At 43.6% G+C, this 16578-nt stretch overlaps 1 protein-coding gene across 3 annotated transcripts in view; it reads left to right on the plus strand.

Moving 5' to 3' along the window:
• Positions 1 to 14917, plus strand: part of LOC111854624 (nuclear receptor-binding protein 2-like) — a 62723-nt gene extending 47806 nt beyond the window's left edge. For all 3 annotated transcript variants that reach the window (XM_072711745.1, XM_023832769.2, XM_023832770.2), the window contains 13 exons: positions 1500 to 1594; positions 2609 to 2632; positions 3405 to 3491; positions 5436 to 5491; positions 6800 to 6895; positions 7094 to 7226; positions 7707 to 7809; positions 7902 to 7952; positions 8128 to 8263; positions 8986 to 9039; positions 9757 to 9820; positions 11193 to 11248; positions 12097 to 14917. In XM_072711745.1, coding sequence (XP_072567846.1) covers positions 1500 to 1594; positions 2609 to 2632; positions 3405 to 3491; positions 5436 to 5491; positions 6800 to 6895; positions 7094 to 7226; positions 7707 to 7809; positions 7902 to 7952; positions 8128 to 8263; positions 8986 to 9039; positions 9757 to 9820; positions 11193 to 11248; positions 12097 to 12201 — 1060 coding nt within the window. In that variant the 3' untranslated portion in view covers positions 12202 to 14917. The remainder of the gene's footprint in view (positions 1 to 1499; positions 1595 to 2608; positions 2633 to 3404; positions 3492 to 5435; positions 5492 to 6799; positions 6896 to 7093; positions 7227 to 7706; positions 7810 to 7901; positions 7953 to 8127; positions 8264 to 8985; positions 9040 to 9756; positions 9821 to 11192; positions 11249 to 12096) is intronic.
• Positions 14918 to 16578: the final 1661 nt, after the last annotated feature.

Raw genomic sequence — 16578 nt, forward strand, 5'->3', positions numbered from 1 at the left:
AACTGAAGGCTTCTTGTAGCCATCTAACAAGATGTCAGTGACTTTTTGGAGAGCATTACTCTTAATTTACACTTAGTACCCAGATAGCTTTAAACATTTCCTTTCACTGTCTTTGACATACTACTCTTTGTATGTAATGTATATATAATGTCTATAAATGTATATATGCATTGTCAATGAGGAATGGCACTGAGAGTGCCGTTGCTCCCCAGAAACCCCATCTTAGCAGTGAGACATGCAGCATCCCTCGCCTTTGCAGTGAGATATGCTGCATCCCCTGCCTTTGCAGTGAGATATGTTACATCCCCACACTTAGCAGTGAGATATACTGCATCCGTCATGCTTGTGCACAGGAGCGGTTAAAATGACAAACACAGCATTGTAATGCAAGAAATCACTCCAGAACGTTGTGATGGCTGTGTGAGAGGCGAGCCCTTAGGCCATGTGTCTACTGTCCTGGAGCATTATGGGAAATCTACTGGTAACCATACCGTGATGTGAATATGATGGCCATGTGACATTCTAGAGGCACGCTGTTTCTCTGACTATCAATGCAAATAAGGATTTTGGGATTTGTGTCCCTATGGCAGTAAGCAGTGAACTGCTTATCCCCAATCTGACAGTTAAAAAGCACTTGATCCTTCTTAGCTGGGGGGTGACATTTGGGGTGCCCCCCCCCCACCCAGCCTGTTCTCTTAACAGTGGGGTCTTATAACTGCGGATGGCTTGCTTCCATGAATCCCTGTGTTCTCTACACTTTATAAAATCACATTTTGTATTGCGTCCAGCTTCTTTTATAATACTTTGGAGCCGAGCGAGTCAGGCCTACTGGGATTTTACATAGCAGTACATGTTTCTGAACAAACGCTTTTAATGGTACTGTTGTATCCTTATACACCAGCGGTTAATCCATCCATTCGTCTTCTAACCACTTAATCTGGTCAAGGTCACGGGGGTGGGGGGCTGGAGCCTATCCCAGGCAGCAAAGGACACAAGGCAGGGGTCTGCCATGGACAACACGCCAGTCGCTGGGGGTAATATTACTAGAAATTAAATATTTTGTTTGCAGTAATTTGAAAGTTAAAAAGCACTCACTTTCTGATTTACTCGGGTTGAGAAACACTGCTTTATAGCAGACCCCTTCTCTGAGACATCCCTTAGGATGGGAGGGCAGGTGGATCGCTGGGTTAGGACCCTGTATCTGTGACCTGAAGGTTGCAGGTTCAGATCCCAACATCAGCACAGTGGTTTCACATTGGGCCCTTGAGCAAGGCGCTTAACCATGATTGCACAAAGGACTGACCTGCCCTGCTTTCTTAACTGTGCATCGCTTTGGATAAATGCATCTGCTAAATTAATAAGATGTGCTTATGTTTTAATACAGGTATGACACACTATCACAAGAATGTGCAGAGTTTCACATCTACTTGACGTAAGCAGCCAAAAATGCAAACATGACATTTGAAGAAGTGCTAATTAGTGCTTGTTATCTTTCCTAGTTACCTGCATTCCTGTGACCCTCCCATCATCCACGGAAACCTGACCTGTGATACCATTTTTATCCAGCACAATGGACTGATCAAGATTGGCTCAGGTGCACCACCATTAGGGCTGTCCTGGTAATCAATGTGGCAGCATGTTTGGCTCCGGTGAGATGCATTATACGAGCTCAGTGTGTTACATTGTGCTGGTGTGTCTGCCAAGGCTCTTCGAAGCCAACTGCTTGTCCTACCGACAGAAATGGGACTCACTGGATAGTGGTTATAAACAGCATTGAGCAGCATGCTGACAAGCCTTTGATCTCAAAGACCGATGCACAGCAGAAACTTCCTGCAAATATCTGGTTGAAAGTTGGTGCTCCAGCACAGAGCCATTCATCCGGAAGATGTATCATTCCGAACCCTGAGCTGGTCTCTTCTGTGCTTTTGCTGCTGTTTTCTGCAAGCCATGATAAAATAAATTACAAGCCTACTACCCAAAAATATTCCTCCCCCCAAATATCGGTCAAATCAGTAAAACAAAGGTGTGTTAAATGTTGTGGCTTGTGGTCGTGTGGGTTAGGATATCGTGCCTGTGATTGGGAAACCGACAGTTCAGATCCCATGGCAGGCAAAGTGGTCTTATTACCTTTGGGGCATTAACTCCCCAAACTACTCGGGGTAGGTGCCAAATAAGTATCTAACGGCAAACTTTGCTCTCACCTGTATACGTGCATCTCGTAGGTGAATAGAATGGGATTTGCTAAAACTAAAGAATTCCTACGCAATAATGGCAAATAAAATAAAATAATATTATCATCAAATCTAACATTATCTTCAGTTCTGTATCCGTGTTTTCAACGGTTATTGCTGTTGTCATTGTTACTGAATAGCAGCATTAGATAAATGTGTTTTAAATCTATTCATTTACTCCATTGTGAGAGATTAACTGAAAACGTGTCACCTGTAATTCTCCCTATTGCCTGGAGAAGAGTAGCTTTGACAACCAGCTCTGGGCCTCACTGACAATCGCATAGTTGTGTGTGTGTTCGTTTATTTCAGTCTGACGCTGTGACTAATTCTCATTTACTCTTTCTCCTCCTTCTCTCCTTCTCCCTGTCCATCCGCAGTGTGGCACAGACTCTTTGTCAATGGTAAGATCCCTCTCCTGTGTAACATTCCACTATCACCCTGGAGAATTTATCTATAGATGTTATTGTGCTTAGGTTTTATAGACCAGTTATGTGTGTGCTCATCTGTGTGTGCGTTTCTGTGGACCAAATGTCCCCACAATGTGATAAAGACCTGTTATTTGACCATTTTTTCGGTCCCCACAAAGGGAAATTCAATTTTCTATAAAAATCTGTGAATTAAATAAAAAAACTAAACCTTCCAAAAGACTTGTATTATATTTGGTTACTTATGGTTAAGGTTAGGGCTGGGTAGGGGTTAAGGTCGTCATTGTTGGCATTTGGGTAGTGGCATAGAGATGAATGAACAGTGGATGGTCCCCACAAAGATATGAATACAGGTCTGTGGGTGTGTGTGTGTGTGTGTGTGTGTGTGTGTGTGTGTGTGTGTGTGTGTGTGTGCATGCCTGTGTACATGAGATGTCTTTCTTGTTGATCTGCAGCATATGTCCGCCTGCCACCTCCTTCATCCACAGCTTTTGGTTGGTTATATAAATACAGTGTGTTTAATTTAGTCAATAGAGCTTGTTTTCGTCATGCTAGCAGTGATGAACACTCTTAGGAAAATTCGGTTTAAGGCCTAAGTGAATTAAATAGGGTTTTTGTATCTTGTTATGGAAGCTTCTTAGGAGCCCCCGTGAATGTGGGCCGAGTGAAGTTTACAAATCGCGGTCTCTGGATGAAGATGTCGGGTAATGCAGATTTTAACCCCCACTGATTCTCCCCCTTTTCCCAGTGTTCCCAGAGGCCAGCGTTCACGGCAAAGTGCGCCACCATCGTGACGAACAGAGGAACTTGCACTTCTTCTCCCCGGAATATGGCTGTGAGAGCCCCGACCCCCCCCCCCCCGATGATTCCCCCACTACTGACACCATTTGGACTGGTCACGGGGCGATTCTAGGATTTTTTTTTTTATTATTTAGGGGCATAATAAGGGCCATAATTCATACACAGGGACCATCCTTATCATTAGCCAAAAATTTGTTTTGAATCGGTGAGTAACAGGGGAGGGACACTCCTGGGGCCAATCAGCTTTCAGCTGGGCCCCTGTGGCTCCACCCCTGTATACAGCCCTGACTGGTCAGCTGACTTGGGAGTGGGTTTTTTTCCATAGTAAAGTTGGTGATGGTCACCTTGTCCCTGGGAAAAAAATTTGTTTTAATTATTAACCCTGGGTGGCTCCTTGTTGTGTTATCTATGGTTTGTCTTGTGGTGTCTGTGGTATCATTCTAGTTCTTCTAAAGTTGGCATAAACCTATTTTTCCAATAATTTCAAGATCTAATTGTGATTCACCTCCCTATCAAAATAAATTGCACAACTAAATGCATTTATTACTGTGTATAGTTCAACCAAAATAACTCATGATCTCATTGCTCTGTATCTATGGTTTGGTTCATTAGTATAAATTACGCCCCCTTCCCCATTTTTGGAACACCCCATGTCTTAGTGGTTAGGCCCCCTCACTTCGTTCTGCAGCTTTTCTGCCACTTAGAGGGGAGGGCAGTTCTGCCTTCTCGGTTTTTATCCCTAGGTGTCACTAGAGAGCAGCATGGGACTCGGCGGTCCGCTGTGTTCCCCATTCCCTCGTGTGTCACGCAGAGGAGGGTTAGACCAATGCCCCATGCAGGGCCTCTGCACTTTCTTTCTGTCTATGTTTTTTAAACCTCGCTTCAAACAAGTTAGCGTGTAGGGATGAGAATGTGGGTTTGGTTGGACTATTATAATATAATTTTTAATTAACTTGACAGTCAGGGCGGCACAGTTTCACAGCGGGTAGCACCGTTGCTTCACACCTCCAGGGTTGGGGGTTTGACTTCTACCCCCTCCCCACCCCTCTTGCATGCTGTCTCCATCTTGCTCCGGTTTCCTCCCGCGGTACAATGACATGCACTTTAGGCTGATTGGCTTCTCCAAATTGCCAGTAGGGTGTGAGTTTGCCCTGTGATGGATTGGCATCCCACTTTGCCTCATGCCTGAGCTGGATAGGCAATTGAAAGATGCATAATAATAATAATAATAATAATAATAATAGTAATAATAATAATAATGATAATGATAATGTGGAACATTGGTTCTCAACTGACCTCAGGACCAAACTGTTAAAAAATTTGACCCACATTTACTTCACCAAAAATAGTGCAGTAATAGTAAATAGAACATAGTGCAATAACAGTAGCACAATACTTCATGTACTGGGAAGTCTGATATTAGAAAATATTTTCTACTTTTTCTCCAACCAGACATTCTGCAACCTAGTGAAATAGTCCCACAACCAACATTTGGGTCGCGACCCACCAGCTGAGAAACAGTGGTCTAGAAAATACACCCCAGAAAATACTCTGCGGCAGGCAGCTGAACTGTCTTCAGAAACGACGGTTTCCTTCCCAAAGTGGAAAGCTGCTGCGTGTCGGGACACTCAGTTGTGCTTAAAGGAGCCTGGTGATGGACTTGGACTTGGCAGCTATGCGCTCCTCCACCTCTGCTTGTTCAAAAGACAATCTGGCAGCTTTTAAAGAAGCCATTTAAATGTCTGCCAGGTGATTAACGTGTGAAATCCATTTTAATTAATCTCACAAGTTCAGCGTTGTCGGCCATCGTAGGAACATGTATGGACGTACTAGCTAATTTTTTTCCCCTGCGTCTCCTCTCTGCATTTCTGCCTGTGCATCTTTTTCTGCAATCACACTCGTCTTTTCATGTTGGTTCTTTACATCTCAAGCCTTTTGTCTTTCTCTCACCCTTTGTTTATTTCCCTTGTTTTTCCAGCTGGTGAGGACGACTATGCCATCGACATCTACTCTTTCGGGATTTGCGCCCTGGAGGTGAGAGACGTCTCTTTTCTTGGCAGAAAGATGTGACGCTTCCCTGCTGGTCCCTCCCTCCCTCCGTCTGTTTCTTGCAGGGCAATGGCTTGGTGTCCCTGCAGCCAATCATGTGCGACTGACCAACAGCCATGGGCGAGGCAGGGGCGGGATGTGGACGGGACAGGGTGGGATATGGGTGGGGCACACCATCGATGGTTACCCTGCCCCTGCAGGCTGAACCGAGAGACCTGATTGGCTGGATGGAGGTCTCTGTCGGTTGCCTGCAGGGGGCGCCGGAAAGCTGGAGCAGACTGCGACCAATTGAACCAGCTGTCTCTGTCAATATGATGCTCGCGATGCAAGGGATTTACCCTTCAAACTGCAAATAGTAATTGTAATCTATGAAAACTGTGTTGATGTTGGGTTTCCAATGTTTAACTGGTAATTTCTGGTTTTCCAGTAGCTGTGAAACATCAGCAGCACTGCTTTCAGCTGTTTCCTTTGAATTTTTTCTTTATGTTTGGGATTAGCATTTGTAGTTTGAAGTTGTGTCAGTAATTGCTGTATTTGATATGTTTACTGGCTCTGTATAATAAATCCAGTGTTTTTGTCAGTTTCCCCATTTTTGAGTGGAGGGGACTGTTTTGTGAGTTAACAATAGAGCTAATGTATATTCATACATGGGCACACAGACACAAAGACTGACATAAACATGGCAAATGGTAATGAATGCACTTGCCGAGGGGGCTTCTGATAGTCTGAGCCAGCAAAGGCACAGAATTGATGGGCACCTGCAGTTCCTTGCAGGTGCCAGCCGCAGAAGGTTGGCGCGAGATCTTCCTGCCAGTAGGGAATTTCTTGCATGGCACCATGTGACCTCCTTTGTATATAGAAATCAGTCAATCAGGCTGTTGCATTGTGATGTATGTTATTTTTTCTATTACAGTGATGATTTTGTTCATCAGGTTATTTGTAATCGTCATCTCTCACAGTTGTTTTATTTTTTCAGTTTGATGTGAATCACATTTCACCCCTACTTGAATCTGTTATGGGATCAAGCTTCTGCTAATGAAACGACATTCCAGTCGTTGGTTTAGAGAAAAACTGGAGCAGTTCTAAAATTTTTTAAGGTGGGGGACATAAGAGGGACTATAATTCATACAGAGGGGCTAACCTTATCATTAGCCAATGATATGTTTTGAATCATTGAGTGGCAGGGGCACTGTGGGGGCCAATCAGGTTTCAGCTCAGGCCAGTGTCCCTGTGGCTCCGCCCTTGTATACCCCCACTGAATAACATTGCCAGCAATACTGTCTTTTCGTGCAGATGGCTGTGTTGGAAATCCAGGCCAATGGGGACTCGGTTGTGTCTAAGGAAGCCATAACCAACGCAGGGCAGTCCCTAGAGGATCCACTCATGAGGGTGAATGTCATATCCTGGTTACAGTTACCATAGGAGACATTAATGATAACATGTGGGAGTTTCTCTTAGTCATGCTCACCTATCTTGAGGTGGGAGTGGGGTAAAGTCTTCCTAACTTTGAGATAAATCAAGTACTCTTATAAAATACCACTGACTCACTGCAACCCACCTATCCCATAATGTTGTGTTGTCATGCAGGAATTCACCCAGTCGTGTGTGCGTCATGAGGCAAAGTTGAGACCCACGGCACACGACCTCCTGTTCCACCGTGTGCTGTTTGAGGTCCACTCCCTGAAGCTACTGGCTGCCCACTGCTTAATCAACAACCAGTGTGAGTCCTTGTGGTCGGAGGGCTTCTGAAGACCACACAGATGCTTCAGAACCTCCGCATGATATTGCCATTGGTGCCATCCTCTGATTAGCATGCTAATCATCACACTCACTTGGTGACCGCTACCAAGTCAGATTTGTGCCGTCTGTGCTCTTCTCTGACGTGTGGTTGACCACGTCTGACTTCAGGGAGAGCATTGCACCTTGTTGAAGACCTATGGTCCAAATGGAGAGCAAATAGTTTTTGAGATGAGACCACCAATGACCTAAAGTCAGGCTTCCTCATCACAGCAAAACTCATTCATTCCTCATGTAATGCAACAAAATACTTTCGCTAAATTTCCAAAACTCACAAAGTCCATAGAAATTTTCTCAAACTTATGTAGTGGCTTCACTGAGTTTTAGAAATTTGCTCTTCAGCTGTGAATTCAGTTGTGAGTTTTTGGTCCATCAAAGGCTCCACTGTTCCATCTTTTTTCAGATCTCCTCCCTGAAAACTGTGTGGAGGAAAAAACAAAATCCTTTGATCCTAATGCCATCATGGCTGAGATTGAGCACAAAGACCGGCCAGGAGTACAGCTCAAGTGAGTCTTGACTAGCTGAAGCAGCCGTATAGCGCTTTTCTAATAGCATTGTCCTCCAAAGGATCTCATCATCCTCTCCCTGCGATTTACAGATACTCCCACGTCTCCCCGCTTGAACTGGACAAATTTCTTGAAGACGTCAAGTAAGTCTGTCTGCCACAAATGTGCCGATGGGCTCTTTGGCACTGATTGGGTTACAGGGAGAGGTGAGAGTAAGGTCCAATCGAGTTCCTTACCTGAAGGTCTTAACTTGTCCTGACACAAAAGCTTGTGCATCTGCCATGAGTATTGCATCATGGCTGTCTCCTTATACTACAGGAATGGCATATACCCCCTGATGAACTTCGCCTCTGCACGCCCCCACCCTATTCCTCGCACCCTTTCCATGTCCCAGGAGAATATGGAGACGGTGAAGACCCCAACCCCTGAGCCACAGGAAATAGAGACCAGGAAGGTAAATGTGGAGCAAGTCAGTAGTGGCCGAAATGGGAAAAACAATATACTATACTATATTTATTATACTATATTCATCCCCATGGGGAAATTGTCTTTTCACCTATTACATTCTGCTCTCCATGAAACACAGACACATATACAGATGACATCAAGTTTTGGGGTAACACCGCAGGGTCAGCCAGTGTCCGACACCCCAGGAGCAAGTCAAGTCAAGTATATTTTATTGTAATACCTTCCATATACAGGTACATGGTGACAAGAAATAGCAACCCCCCCCCCAGAACCACGGTGCAACATACAACAGCAAGTGACGAGGGGAGGGTTTTCACAGTACTTAAAGTGTAAAAACACATGGCAGTGCTGAAATCGGGGAACTGGACACAAGGGTCTGTATATTTAGTGCAGTTGTGTGTTTAAACAATAAATAACACAGCAGCAGTTGGGGTACAGGGCCGTTGCTCAAGGGGCCAATGGCGGCATCACTCTTCCGGCTCAGGGATTTAAGCAGGTGACCACCTAATCATGGATACCCCCGCAGAGTCATACCACCAGAAAGACAGAGCCATGTCACCCCATGGCCAGGGATACTGAATAATGCCGGGGAATTCTGAAATTAAGTGACACAGCGACACTTCATTCAGTAATGTGATGTGTAACTGCCCATTCTGTCTTCGTTTGCCGTCCTCTTTCTAACTGCGAGTCCTGCTGTTTACATTGCAGGTTATCCAGATGCAGTGTAACCTGGAGTCCAATGAGGAAGGGACCAAAACCCATGTAAATAATAGGTTAACTTCACATGCAAAACTAACTAGAAACCGTATTTTGTCTGCTTTCCATCACTATTATGAAGGGCAATAAATATTACCTTCTCACTCATTGGTTGGTGTGTATAGGCAGTCCGAACGAGTTACGAATGAGATCCGTTTCCTAAGTCTTTCTTTAAGTCGCATTAATAAGTGGGAACAATGCTAATACAGCACATAATAATAGTAATAATACAGTAATAATAAAAGTAACTAAATATAGGACTGTACTGTACATCGAGCCGATGAACCGCTCAAGCTGTGCAATGTTCCCATGAGCGTCACAAAGTAGTGCTTGCATTTATTATTACGACCCATTGTATTTACCTCAAATGTTTGATATAATAGGCTAGGGGTGGCAAACCGGATCCATAGAGAGCCGCTGTGGGTGCCGGTTTTTGGGATGACCTCTCTATCAGCCAATACTAGTGGGTTCTCAGGCCTGGAGTTGAGAACCACTGCTTTATTATTGGCTGATTGAGAGGCCATCCCAAAGACCCGCCCTCACAGCAGCTCTCCATGGAGCCGGTTCGCCACCCCTGAAATTTGCTTTACGGCAGTCCGTTCATAAGTATGAACTGTCCGTAAGTCAGATGTTCTTAACCCAGGGGCAGCTGATAATGTTTCATGGCACCCAGATAAGTTTCATAGCCATCCCTAACATTGCTGATGTATACCTGTTACACAGCTGTCTTTGTTCCTGAAGATGGACGACAAGCTGCATCGACAGCTTAGCTGCGACATCCTGCCCGGTAAGTTTGTCTCTCTGCGGAGCCGTGGTCTGTTATCTGAAGGAAATAAGATCTCCTACGTTCCGCAGAGCATCTCGATGGGTCTGTGCCAGGAGTTCAGAGCTGCAGCCCGCGATCAGTGTTTAGACAGATGTGATGCTATATAGCACGTGACTCACTGAGGGTAGCATGTTATGGAGTTTATATGCTACGGTCGGGCAACTTTTTGTTTGCTTGGGAAACACGGGAAGAACATAAAAATATCCAAGTGATGAAATGTCCCTTTAATGTCTATGAATAGACCTGGCTTTGGCTACCTTAATTTTTGGCTTTAGCTAAAAGATTTTCTGGTGCACTGTGGACATATAAAATATAAAAGTCTCAGACTCTGAAGTCATTTTATAAATGGATTCCAAGAAGATATTTTTAAAACTTTTTCTCATCAATCAAAATACAATGGCTTATAAGTAGCTAATAAACTTAATAGTACTGAACTTATATGATTTTTTGCCATTTTAGCTTACAAAATAACTTTTTTCATTACAATAACATTCATTTTAATGACATTTTATCTCAAACTTGCAGCTGGGATTATATGCAGGCTGAGGTAAACTCAGACATATATATCTGTATGTCTTTCTAATATAAAGTATATCACTGTAACTTTGCACAACAATCAGACAAAAAAGACATCTATCTTTCGAAATATGAACTAATCTTGGATTGTCTGCCCTGTCTGCGTAGATCGGGGGTGGTTTACTTCAGCATTTGATAATATCCTGTTGGTGGCTTTGTGTGAAATGCACTTTGATGCAGACCTCCATAGCAGAGCTGATAATAATGGCAACAGCGCCATCTCTTTGTCGAGTAACATACTGCAGCCATGCCTGCGATCTAGTACCCTGTGATATACATCACCCTTGTGCTGTAGTTTTCCTTTGTTTATAACCTGTGAGGATCCACCCAGGGAAACAGTCATTCCACAAATAACCAAATGCTGCTCTGGTTGCCCAGCTTATGTTGTGGGGTTTTTGAATCAATTAGCACACAGCAGAGAACCTTCCAGATGTCTGTTTCGAATCTCAGGGCTGGTTCTGATACAGACAGAGGCAAAACCGTTAATCAATGCCACCTCGCTGTTTCAGAGCCCTAATGGGTTCCCTGCAGACACCAGCCCCAAGTTAACGAGCCAGAGGCTCATTATTACAATTTTATGGTGACCTTAATTATCCGTCCATGCAAAAACTACACAGCTGACTGTGCTGGTGCATTGCTGTTTGGCTAATCTACACACTTCTGTGATTGGCTTAACATAAAACTAAGTCTTTTCATTGCCCAACTGGCAACTAATGGGGGTATGACATTACTTTGGTTATGTGTGTGTTTTTTTCAGGTGATAGCTCGAAGGACCTGGCTAATGAGCTGGTTCACTATGCCTTCATCAGTGAGGTATGTGACAAAGGAGGGATTGTCATTTTTTTGGTGTCTCATTCTAAAAGTGGATGCCCCACCCTGCCTTCTGCGAGATTGATACTGCAAGATTATAAAAGATGAGTGTTTTTAAAATGCCCATTCCAGTAAAAGTTCCTGGTTAGGTATTTCCGTCCTCCCTCCACAAACTAACCAGGAAAACCTTTCTTCTGAGCCTTGAAGGTATCAAGTTCTGAATCCAGGCCATTTATCTGCTTTAGTTTTTTTGTCAAGGATCCAGATGTTATTTGGACATGTACAATGAAATACTTGCTTGTTAACTTCCCTGCAAACTTAAGCAACACATAATGAGAAATAAAAATAAATAACAGAATAGTGAACAACAAAATACAATTAACTGTTTTTATTTTACTGTGTGGCACACTGGATGAGAGAAATGCGTGTTACAAACAATTTATGATTATTATTGTTGTTGTTGTTCTATTTGTTATTGCTATTATTAAGTAATATACATACAATGTGAAAGACAAGCTGCTGAGATCCAGTAATTCATTTTTGTCCTCCTCAGTGGACATTATGTGTTGGCTCATAGCTCTCCTACTATACATGCCAATCTATGGAGTCCTGTTGTTCCTCAAAAAGGACAGTTAGGGCTTTAAGATGACATCACATGCAGGGGAGGGGGGTGTGACCTTGCCAACTTCCTCTTCCTGTCAGATCAATCCAGGGGCTAGTTATCATTGTATATTTAATAGAATTATTACTGTTGGAAAATAGCTATTCCTGATTCTTGAAGTCCAGGTCCTGATGGTCATTCACGAGTGCTGATAACATTCCCCCCGCTCTGTCCCTTGGCTCCACCACAGGAGGACTGCGATAGGCTGGCCGGTTTCCTGGACGACGCGCTGTCCAAACACCGACCCGGGGTGGCAGGCTGCTCTGGTGGGACAGCAACGGCAGCGATGTACTGACAGGGGAGAAGAGGACAGAGGAGGACTCAGGCAGGGGCACAGCGGTGGCCGATGCGGGCTGGCCCCCAGGGGCCACGTGGGAGATGGACGCGTGGACTAGAGAAAGGGAGGGACCTCAGCGGCGTGGCACGCGGGGGCGGGGGGGGGGCATGTGGCAGTTGTTACCAGCAGAACAAGCCTGCACTTAGAGGACGAGGGCTGAACCCTTCACTTTAAGATCCTTCATTCCAAATGGCTGCTTCCTGTCGGAGGGCTCCAACCAAAGCCTGTTCCGGCGTCACAGTAGGGAATCAGTTTCAAACCCTCACAGCTCTGTTTCTCTGCCTGCCCTGTGGTTTTATTCCAACACCATCTCACCCCGTCTTCTGTTTGTGGGCCGAGAGATAAAGCACAATGCTTTTCCCCCGGGGCAGCTGGGGGAGTCCGGGGCCACGCACCCATGAGTGAGGACCAGTTATCTGTTGATTATTTGATTTTTGGGGGCCCGTATGGTACCTTGAACTCCCCAGGTTTAGCTGACGTCCCAGTTGATTGATGGAGAGCTCTCTCGCGAACAGATGATCCGCAGTTATCTCCTGGCCACTGCCGGAGCGGCGGACACTTCCGGAGAGCTGAAGACATAATTTGCATATTATCCTACTCAGTTAATGAAGTGAAGGTATTGCTGCGAGCATCGTTTGAGTTAGGCTTGAGTGCCTTTGTATGTGCTGACAGTGGTCCAGCATGTACGTTGTTGTAGTTCCTTGCTTATTGTTATTTTATTCTTTGGTCCCGATGTTCAGACACATCTGAAACCCCTGTATTTTTGACGCTAAGAGGGCACAAAGGCCTTAGTAACAATACAAAAAGGTATTCTATCAGGACCAGCCACTTAGCAACCTTATGCTGTTGTGACCAGAACTCTTGAGTTTGCAATTTATAACTGAAATATCCTTCGTAAAAGTTATCCTTCACATTGGGTTGCTGTGAAAGAGGCCTTTTGTCTAGTACAGGAGGTCTCCTAGTCTCTAAACCCACAAACTATCCTGATCCAGTAGGCATTCAGAGGAAATAATTTCTAAAATGGGCCTCTCTTGTTTTTAGGATTTGTTTTTTGTATCTAGGGAAAGCAATATGGTAAATGTGCACCGTTTAGGTGTACCACACATGTCATTTTGATGCCTTTAAGCTGGAAATACTGTTCCGCTGTCAAAGATCTTTGCCCCTCAAAACCGCGTGAAACATTTAAACACCACCAATGAGGTATATGGGCAAAAACAATTTTCGAAACAGCACTCCATGCCTGTTGACCGATGAATCAGCGCAATGATATGAAAGGGAGGGGGCAGACAGTGGTGTCCCACTGTAACCAGTTCAAGAAGAATTACATTTTTTGCACAATTTGCATCTAATGGATCTGCTTCTCGGAATATATATCTATGTTAGTTTTAGAGCATTTTATATGTAATGTAATTATATAATGCACAATGTAAGTTGCTTGAGATAACATTGTCTACTGTTGTCTACAGCTATATAATATATACTTGGTTTAGTACTCTGTGTAGTATATATAATTAATATCATCCAGCAGATGCTGTTATCTAAGGTTGCTTACATTTAGCCTTTTTTTAGATTTCTCCTCATGGCCTAATTGGATTGTTACTTGTGTGCTGCCATAAAAACAAGTGTGTTAGACCTACAATCAATTTGTCACTGAGAAATATCCTGATGATCTAATGTCAAAGAAACTCAATTCCATCCAATATGGCCACTCCACATTTATTTACTGGTGGACTGGTGATGTAGTTGTCATTCTAAAAATTAATAATTATAACATTGATGGTGATGAATAAACAGATGAAAATAGGGATTAATTGACAACTGTTAGTCCAATGTCCAGGTTAACCATGTAGCGGCATGATATCCAGTGTACGAAAGCCGAAAACGAAAGCCTTAAAAGAGAGTAGTGTATCGGAAGTGTGTATTAGAACTCTCGACTAAAATTGATAGGTTTATATAGCACATGTAGGGCAGACATAAAATAGTCATACTCTTAAATTCACACCACCCCTTTACAATACCAGGAATTGAATTTGAATGTGAGTTTAGGGTGGAATCTGAGTTTGATGATTAGAAAGACAGTAATTTTTGAGAAGCAGGAGAGATTTACAGAAATGTATTTTTCCATGATCAGTCTTCTGCAGTCTCCTCTTCTGTATGCAGAACAGGGACATGGTGACTTTATTGTTTATGAATGCCTGCTCTGCGTCTGTATTCACACTGAAGCTGCATCCTTTCTGCATCGGCCAATGCTAAAGAAGATCCATTGTCATCTCCAGTAATCTCTGCTGAAAACTTCTGATCGCTCTGGTTGTTTTTCGGTGGTGTGCTAGGTGAGCACGATCACCCTGCCGCCACTCTGACTTTGTGCATCTTCACCGAAACTCCGTGAGTGGGATCAACGCTGCTGCGGCATTTAAATGATTAAATGGGCGGCTGGCCGTACAGACGACGCCTGGTCAACAGAATGAATGCGCAAAGCCTAAAGAGTAATCCTTCTGTCCATACCTCACTTAACACCTCCATCTGCTCTTCTTCCCTCCATCCTGGAGCCTTTTCATTGAGTGTGGCCTCCTTTTGTAATTTTCAGGTTCCCTTTGTTTGATTTTGTCCTCATGTAAGATATTGTACAATAATCACAGCAATTAAAATAATAAAGCAGGAACATGTCGACAAAGTCCTGGCTGCGACTGATTGTTTCTGAACATCTTCTTGAGTCATTATTCAATTAAAAAAAATCTTCTGTGGTTAAAAATGACAACCTGTTTCCACACCTGGGAGTAAACATAGTTATTTGCTTGTTGTCCATTTAGGAAAAATTGGGACTCTTGCTTTTTTTGTATCCTAATTGTATGACCGCCATTAAAATTTTAGTACAGGAACATCAATGTTATTGTTCTGCTGTAAAACATTTCCACACTGTTTCAGAAGACTAATAATACCTCATGTTAACAGAGAAAATGCAACTTCATATCAGCTGGGGAGCATCTAACAATCACACCCCTTACTAGGTTTCAAGCCTTCCTTCATAACTAAAGATTCAGCAACCAGAATGCCATCAGAATTATATTACAGCGCATGGGGGAAAAGACGGTTGTAATTAGAGGAAGGGAAAGAACTGGCTGCCTAACTGTTTGAAATCAGACATAAGCCAGTATGAACTAATTAGGAGTCCAGCCCACTCTTAAGGTTGCTCAGCAGGTTGGCCTATGGCATTAGAGGGTCAGTCTTCGGCCGAAAGGGCTTTTGGATATGCAGGTTTTTGTTGCTTACTAATTACATTACTAATTAGAGGACTGATTGGCTGAAGAATTCTCATGCCTGAGTTTCAACAGCTGGCCTAAAGGTTATCCCAAAACCGGCATACACATTGGCCCTTTGCAGATAAGATTGCCCACCCCTGGCCTGTGGCATCGTTTTAGGGATGGGCAATATCACTGATTTTCTTTTTGATACAGTTTCGGTTCAATCCGAGGTTGGTATTCCATTTCCTTAGTGTCTCAGACTCAGACACAGAAAGACTTTATTCAGCAGGTATGACAAGATTTATAAGAGATACTGCTTTAAGGAAGAAGCTGTTGGCTAGTTTTTGAGGTGTTGACCAGGGTATGAAATGTCCAAAATGATCTTGCCAGTACGCTATAGGACCCTGCTGTTGTAGTTGTCCTGTAGGGAGGGCAGATTGCAGCTGATTTTTTTCTACAGTCCTAATCAGCCTTAGCACCTGAGATATGCTGAGTTTCTTCAGCTGTCTTAGGAAATAAAGTTTCTTTTGTGTCAGGGTCCCATCCCATTTCTGATGTGTTGCTCCAAGGGGGCTTTAATAATCTAAACCAGAATCAAGCCCGGGGGTCTCCGCTTAAAAGGGGCCTCAAAAAGGGCCCCTGGCCGACATTGATTATCATTGCCATCCCCCCCCAACCCTCATTGACAACTATAGAATAGCCCAGAAGCCCCGATCATGTTAATATGCCTCTGCCGCTTATAATATATAATCATTTTAATTATCAGGTAAAAATCGATATTTAAATGTTAGAACTCATCCTCAAAATGAAAACATTCAGATCGGAGGAATCAGTTTTTCAGCACAGTTCAGCACAGCCTTAGTTTCCAAGCCTTGCAGCTCAGCAGGGCTGCCAACTTTCATGCATTTGGCATGACACTCACGCCTTTTGACTCTCACAGAAGAAATCTGTATTGTTCCATTATTAATCCAAAATTAGCAACATCAAAAGCGTTGGGGTAGTTTGCAAACCCCACAGACTATTTAGAATGTAATAAAACTGATACATATATGTAAAGAAGTGTAGAGACATGTCTGGAATTGGAAATCTCATG

Source organism: Paramormyrops kingsleyae, chromosome 1, assembly GCF_048594095.1.
Source record: "Paramormyrops kingsleyae isolate MSU_618 chromosome 1, PKINGS_0.4, whole genome shotgun sequence".
NCBI classification, from domain to species: Eukaryota; Metazoa; Chordata; class Actinopteri; order Osteoglossiformes; family Mormyridae; genus Paramormyrops; species Paramormyrops kingsleyae.